The sequence below is a fragment of the Lycium barbarum genome, chromosome 9 (genome assembly GCF_019175385.1).
Source record: "Lycium barbarum isolate Lr01 chromosome 9, ASM1917538v2, whole genome shotgun sequence".
Classification (NCBI taxonomy): Eukaryota; Viridiplantae; Streptophyta; class Magnoliopsida; order Solanales; family Solanaceae; genus Lycium; species Lycium barbarum.
Window position 1 is genome coordinate 15,311,676 of NC_083345.1, and position 7,882 is coordinate 15,319,557.

Sequence of the window (7,882 nt, forward strand, 5' to 3'; positions counted from 1 at the left end):
AATATTCACCAAAAATTAAAAAATAGTAGTTCTTCGTTTAAATAGAAAATCAAATTTCTACTTTGTTTCATTTTAAACATGTAAAATTAATTTAATAATTTGAACTAATGTAAATTTGATAAAAAATAATAAGAATTGTTTAGGTCCAGTCTACTTACATTAACAATAGAATATTTTATACCTTTAAATTAATCGAATTAAAATTCAAGTTATCAACTGATGCTTAAATATTGTTATTGTTTTGTCTCAAAGAGAGGAAAATAGTTTCCTTTTAAACAAGCCTTCTCTTTTAAAAAGTATTAATAAATTTTTGCAAACTTTGTATTCGTAGCAATCATTAATATAATAAAGTTTTGGATACGAAGCACAAACTATAGTGTTATATTAATCGTGTTTTGAACATACAACTTATTAGTAATATAAGTAAAAAGATTCAAGCGAATTTTTATTTAAAAAGCTGAAAAAATAATGAATAAAATAATTGCAATTTGAGAAAGTATATAACCAATTAACATTAATAAGAACAAATTTTGAAATAAAAGAAAAATATATGGGTCAAAAATTAATTTGATGTATAACTATATAACATAAACTTTAGTAGAATTTAAATTAAATTTTAAAGAAAATACATTTATGATGTGAGACTACACGATAATATTTTCACTAACTTGATATAAATGATAAAAATACTTATTAACAATATATCATTGTAATTATGAAAGAAGAACAAAAGCAAATATTATATCATGCTAACAACTTTTCTGCTATCTATCGAGATAAATTACGCATTTGAATTATGCGCTGAACTTTCTAATTTTTATTTGTGAATGATAAATAAGAAATGATTGATCTTCGAGAGAGTAATGTATAATGACTCACGGTTGTTGTATAAAATACAATTCAATCTAAGAAGCAAATATATATCTTTGTAAACCTAATGAATTTATAGCATTAAACGATAATAAAAAGAAGATAGAATATTAGATTCTTAGTGCTTTATAACTTAAGAAGTGAATGTTCTTATAATTAAAAAATAATAAGTTATGTTACTTTATTAAATTATACTACTAAAATTTTGGTCAGATCAATAGAATGTAAAGATTTTAACAAAATAAAATTTTGAGATGAAATGAAATCAAATAATTTCATATACATATTTTTTTCGAATGAAAATATTATCATACTAATATTATATTTATCGTTAGCTCATATTAGACTTATTCGCACGGGCATGAACATCAAGTTCTCCATAAAACTGAAATGTTATCACGAATTATTAAAATGATCATAAGCAACGTGTCGATCATGGAAACAAGGGGCATTATTGTCTACTCAATAATATTCACATATCGCTAGTCTAATTGGAGAACGTGTGGGTCCCAGTTTCCTTGTAGCATCAGCTATCAAATTCACTCGTTGTCATCTGATGAGTCAGCAAAACATTTTTAATTTCCCATTCTTGTCCTTATCTTCTTCTACCACTCTACCTTAACTCCTATAAATACGCACTTTCCCTCCCCATATCAAAGACCCCTTTGTGTACTCATCGTTTCATAGAACACAAAGTAAAACAACAACAAAACAAAAAGTTTCAGCTGACATTTACATTTGCATTTCTCTCTCTCTCTATATAGTTTTGTTCAATTCGTCCATCTCTACTATGGATTCTTGCTCCCCTTTTGATTCTATTATTTTCGGTAAGTTTGATCGTTCAATTTATATAATAGCATTTGACTGGACACCAAATTTATAAAAATAAGAAAGACTTTTGGAAACCCAGAGTCTAAAATATTTGGTGACTATAAAATCTTTCTCATTAAAAGCAAAATGATTATTTTAAAGTTAAATTGCTATTTATTAAATATTGGAAGTTTATAAGACTAGTTAAAAGAAAAGGGCGACATATAAATAAATTGGAGAGAGGAAGTATAATTTTAGTTGCTAGAGAGATATTATTTATTATTATTAGTTTAATAATACATAAGTATTTTGTTGGTGGACGGATGACCAGTTCAAAATATCTGTCTGATCGCATGTGAAATTCTATGAATTATAGGTATTAGTCTTAATTTCCATTTTGTTTACTTGTTGAGAAATTGTGCTGAGTGATCTAAGGATATTTCTAAATTATTTGTTGTTTAGATTTGGATGATACTCTGTACTCGTCCAAGACTGGAATTGGGCAAGCATTGAAGAAGAACATTGACGGTTTGAATTCTGTTCCTTCTTTTTGGTTCAATTTTGTAACTAATTAAACGGTGTGATTGGTTATCTGAAACTGTTGTGTTTGGCTGAAAATAGATTTTTTGGTGGAGAAATGCGGTTTTCCTGAATCGAAAGCATCAGCTTTGCGTGTTGAGCTTTTCAAAACTTACGGCAGTTCTCTCTCCGGTTTAAGGGTAATTATCCTTATTTTACCCTTAATTCTTACTCCGTTTTTTTTTTTTTTTACTTGTTCACTGTACTAAAAATAAATGTCTATTTTTCCTTATTCAGTTTGAAAAATCAAGAGATAATTTATTATTTTATATTTGTTTTACCCTTACTATTAATTATTGGGTTGGAAACTAAACTGAATTATTAGTGGGTACACAAATTTTAAAGTATGTTTGATTGATTTAAATCATTAGATGACTTAGTAATAATTAGGGGTGATATAGTAAAATTGTTATTCTATTTATGACTCTGATGTGTGTCAATTTTTAAGTCAATACATGACAAGTAATAATGAAAAATGACCGGAGGGAGTAGTGCTGAGTCCCTCTATCCCAATTTATTTGTTATGAAAGAAGTGGTTTTTCTATATTTAATAATTTGACATTTAAACATCTTACATGTATAGGTTATATTCAAAGAATATTTTAGTTAATTATACACATATTTAATTTAGAATCATAAGATTTAAAAGTATATCTTTATTTCTCAAATTTCGTGACTTGTCAAACTAAAATAATTAAATTGCGACGGGTGAGTACTATTTCAATACGTTCTCTTAATTGATATCACTTCAATACTTTGCAATTAATCAATTCTTAATTCTAGAGGGTTCATTAGTTAATTGTTTCCTTCAATCCGTTTGCCTTTTAATGCAGGCTATAGGCTATGATGTTGATGCAGATGATTATCACAGGTGAGAAATGTTCATGAAAACTATAAATTCTTCAAAGTTTGACTCTCTAATTCCTCAGGTAAAATTTGGATCAAGAATGAGATTATGTTTCTGAAAATTGTTTCTTTTTCTTCTTTAACAGCTATGTGCACGGAAGATTGCCATATGATTTGATTAAACCGGATGCTCAGTTACGAAGCATCTTGTGTAGTATTAATCAAAGGAAAATTGTAAGTTAGACTAATGAATTCAAATTGTGATATGTTGATCTATGTTACTCAAGACTCTTCAAAAGTGTCAACGGGTGCGTATCGGATTCTCCAAAAATAGTGCATTTTTAGAAGATCCGACGCAGGTACACGGCATTATTTTTGGAGAGTTCGAGCAACATATGTTGATCACCGATGATGATTAATTAGTACTAGTATATGTTAATTTGGACTTTGTGGATTGATTTTTGAAAGTAAATGTGCAGATTTTCACGAATTCTGATCGAATTCATGCGATAAAAGCTTTGGATCGTCTTGGAATTAAGGATTGTTTTGAACAAATTATTTGTTTCGAGACGATGAATTTTAACCTCTCTAAGGCAACACGGCCAGAAGAGATTCCGGTGATATTGAAGCCTTCAATGAAGGCAATGAATATAGCCATTGAAGCTGCTCAGGTTGATCCTTGTCGCACGGTATGCTCTATACTATGCTTATCAAGCTAATTGCCTCTTAATGTTTAGCTAATTATGTGCTTTAATGGTTGTGATTCAAAGTTTGACTTTTTGTTTTTCTGTGAGTTTAGCTCTTCCTTGATGATAATGTTAAGAACATAGCTGCTGGGAAAGCTGTGGGGCTCCGAACAGTTTTGGTAAGTCCTTATTTAGTTTGTGGTTTTGTTTGGGTATTTGTGATTTTAGCACTTTTGTGTTAATCTCTTTTGAGATGGGATGGTCTTGTGCAGGGGCGTATCTAGCATACTAAGTGGGGGTTCAATTAACCCTCTAGCTTTCGACGCGGAGTATAAATTATGTGTAAAAAATTATTAAAATTCTAATAAATAGTAGATATGAATTCATAATTTTAAAAATATAATGGTTTAATACTAAAAATCTTAAAATTGAACCCATAAAATTTAAATTCTAGATCCGCCTCCACTATCTCGTGGATAGTGAGATTGAGAAGGTAAAAGAAAAACAGACTGATTGAAAACTCTTACTCCTGAAATGATATGGAGTGATATTCAATGACTGATTTTGACCAAAGAGGTTCATCTATACATGGAAAAATATATTTTTGACCTTGTAAGTATCGTTTAATTTCCCAACAGAACAGGAACATTCGCCTTCCGCTCTTCTAGCTCTGCCCCGGGTGATATCTAACCGCGACTTAATGCAGATTGTATTTGATATGAAAAGAAATCGGAATTACAACTTATTCACATAAATTATACTTGTGTATTACATTCCATGACGTATGAGTTCATTTGGACCCAAAACAGAAGGTGATGTTCCTCTGTTTTTAAGAACGATCTGGCCGTCTAACTCGAACTTGATGATTAAATTTGCGAAAGTTCAATAAGTGCAATGGTGCTAATTAAGTTACAGAAACATAACAAGAATAAGGTACAAGAAGATATTTCAGTTTGTGCTTATCTCAAATAGCATGTGACCTTGGTGTCCTGCTTTTTAACAAACAAAGTTAGGTATTGCATTTTCTACAGCACGATTAGTACAAAGAATATGACCCGACAGCCTTGTAGTACAACTTTGGCACGTCAACCAACGTGGATGATTGAATATGCAAAAAATTGTACACGTTTAACTAATGGTACTTTGGTAAGTACTATGGAAGTTCGATATATGACAAGAATGTACAAGATGGATATTTTTAGCTTGTGCTTATCCCAAATAACATGTCATGACATTGACCTGTCCCCTTCTCGTTTGTATCTTATCTTCATCGATCAAAGTATTTATGGGTCAAAAGTTTTAACTGAGGAGTTACAAAGGAAACACTTATCTAATGGATATATACCAAGAAACACGTAAATAAAATAAAAAACAAACTTAACAGACTTCTGTTTGCAACTAATGCTCCTATTATCCTATTTTCTCGGAGATAGCCAATAACTAACCCTCCACGAATGTGTTAACAATGTAAGGATTGAATTATATATACGATTTTTACATTATCAATATAGTTTAATATATGATACTAGTAAGTTACGACATTACGACGTTATGTTACACTATCAGTGAGTATATAAAACTTAAACTCATATAAACTCTGATTTTCGTCTTCGTTTCCAAATATTGAAGGTTGGAAGAGCAACTAAAACCAAAGAAGCTGACTATGCATTAGAGATGGTGACGGATCTGGTCCAAGTAGTACCAGCAATATGGTTCAAGGAAGAAGAAGATCAAAAAATTACACGCACAAGAAGTGAAATGGACTTTCTTGCAACCACAGCTGTTGGTGCTTAATTTATGTCAATAACCCCGAGGTCTAGTGTTTGGACCACAGTACATATCCTTGTAATAATCATCTCTAATGCACGTGAATGTACTTGTATGTATATATGCATAAAATAACAAAAGAAGAGCCACAAGAAGGTGGTTTTGTTGTGAACTTTCGTGTTGATTCTAGAAAAGCTCAACTAATTTTATATTTGGGAAATGGTTCGAATTATTCTGAAGTGTTCTATTTAATTTGCCTTTCTTTTGGACTTAAGTTTGCTTATTGTTTCATAAGAACCCTCACAAGTATCTTTTGTTTCAAATAATATGTTCCTACACAATTTTATGAATGGCTATCCATCATTTTTTCCGACATTTGTCACGGTGGTGCTACGTGAACAAACAATAATTCAATTCCAGTTTACCTAAATTATCAAATTGGTTCATATTTATCATCTGCAATAATTGAAAGCATGCCCCTCAACAATTGTAAAGATTTAAATTACATCCTAAACAATATAACATAGGTACCAAATAACAATATACCCCAACGTAGCTTTCACTAGATCAATTTTTTTCATGATGAGAACTCATTAGTGGGAGGAGAAAGATAGCTGTAGGGCTTTCCTTGATCGACAGGTAAATGACGGACAAATATAAAACATATCATAATTGGAGTGTATTACTGTATTTGTATTTTTCTCTTTAATATTTATATGTCTGCTTTCTGAATATATCCTCCCAGTAAGAATCAGACAATTAAAGATGTCGAAGCACATGCCATTGGAGATCACAATATTAAACATTGACTTTACATGAGGATATGTGTGACGTTTAACTTATTTGAATTGATAGATAGGTGTGAAAGCTAAAGTTGATGTTATATTTTAATTAATCAACATTATTACAAGCTTATGGTATCATTTGATATCGTTATCTGCTGAGTCAGTGGGTGTCTTTAATTTGACCTATTACTTAATAAGGATGGTTAGTACTTAGTTGTGACTTATGTTTTTTTTTTTTTTTTTTTTTTTCCCCTCCCATTTTAGGAGGATTTATAGTGTTTCCACACTTCCCCTCCAGTGTGACTCGAACCCAGGACCTACCGGTCGTGGGTGGAGGTGCTTAACCACTGAGCCATCCCTCACTTGTCGTGACTGACTTATGTTGATAGGCCTAGAGAAACTTTTTTTTTGAGGTGCCTCTAAACATTATCGGTGTAAGATGTTTTGTCACGCATCAATATTATACATTTTTGTATATGCTAAGTTGTTGTTGAGCAAGAATGCTGCATCGCGACCCAATTTTGTCCCGCTTTTTTTCCAAAATATCTATTTGCGCTTCTAATATTTTCGACAACTTAAGAAATAATTATTTATACTTTACTACAATTATCAGTTTTTTATTAATATCATCGTTTCATTATCCTACTATAGTCATTAGCTATTATCATTTTTTTATTACCGTTATTACTACTACTATTATTATTATTATTATTATTATTATTATTATTATTATTATTATTACTACTATTGCAACCGCCACGATCACTTTTAACATCTTACACCTCACATTCATTTTTATGCAATTAAACAATAGCATTTACTTACTGTTAACTTTAAAATACTATCGCACGGCTATCACGATATCATATAATTTTATTTGAGTAGTAATAAATATATTTTACAGTAAGTAATATTTTGGCACACGCTAATATATAATTGATTGAAGAAGGTCTTTTATTTAAATTTAAAAGCCCAAAGCAGTATAAGAAGAAATATTTTTCAGCCCAAGAAGGCCTCACATCAGCCCAATAGAGAGCCCCAAATCCGAACCCAATCAACCAAATGTTTTCGGACTAGCCCATAATAACCAGCCCACCATTCGTTTAACCCGACCCGACCCATATCTCTTACTTCATCATCTAAACCTAACGAAAGAAACTCAGCGGCGCTTCATCTTTCTCCTTCTCTCTCCTCGACGAAAATGTCGAATTCACAGAGCCCTTTTCGCTCCTACAGACAATGCATGGTCGTTTTGGGGAAGGGAAATTAATGCTCGTCCTTCCCCGTCAAGTCTCATCCGTTGTGAGGTAATTTTTTTCCCTCTTTCTGTTTTTTTTTTTTTTTTTTGATCTGAAATCCTTAATGGGTTTTGTCCATTTGTGAGTTCAAATCCTTTTCTTTTATCAGTTCCTTTTCATTTTCGAGTACAAAGCTTTAATGGATTTTGTCTCCTTCTTTCTTTTCTGATCGGGTGGTTGAAATATCCACAAAAAATCCGAACGTTTGGATTTGGAATGGAGCATTTTGACCAAGAAATCC

The 7,882-nt window shown here is 31.1% G+C and overlaps 1 protein-coding gene across 2 annotated transcripts; it reads left to right on the forward strand.

The window, feature by feature from the left end:
* Positions 1–1,520: 1,520 nt before the first annotated feature.
* Positions 1,521–5,730, forward strand: LOC132608984 (uncharacterized). 2 transcript variants are annotated; one of them, XM_060322811.1, is made up of 8 exons: positions 1,521–1,697; positions 2,143–2,208; positions 2,302–2,399; positions 3,093–3,130; positions 3,252–3,339; positions 3,585–3,794; positions 3,905–3,970; positions 5,421–5,730. In XM_060322811.1, exons 1-8 carry the CDS (start codon positions 1,661–1,663, stop codon positions 5,583–5,585), a joined length of 768 nt encoding a protein of 255 aa, XP_060178794.1. In that variant the 5' UTR covers positions 1,521–1,660; the 3' UTR covers positions 5,586–5,730. The 2 variants fall into 2 exon arrangements, with proteins under 2 accessions (XP_060178794.1, XP_060178795.1); XM_060322812.1 differs by having other exon boundaries at positions 4,064–5,509.
* Positions 5,731–7,882: the final 2,152 nt, after the last annotated feature.

What these genes read in the sequence shown, in the direction of transcription:
- LOC132608984 (XM_060322811.1), top strand. Translation starts at nt 1,661, where the DNA reads ATGGATTCTTGCTCCCCTTTTGATTCTATTATTTTCG. An exon ending in GATGCAGATGATTATCACAG is followed by an intron (nt 3,131 to 3,251) that starts GTGAGAAATGTT and finishes CTTCTTTAACAG; the next exon opens with CTATGTGCACGGAAGATTGC. An exon ending in TGGGGCTCCGAACAGTTTTG is followed by an intron (nt 3,971 to 5,420) that starts GTAAGTCCTTAT and finishes CAAATATTGAAG; the next exon opens with GTTGGAAGAGCAACTAAAAC.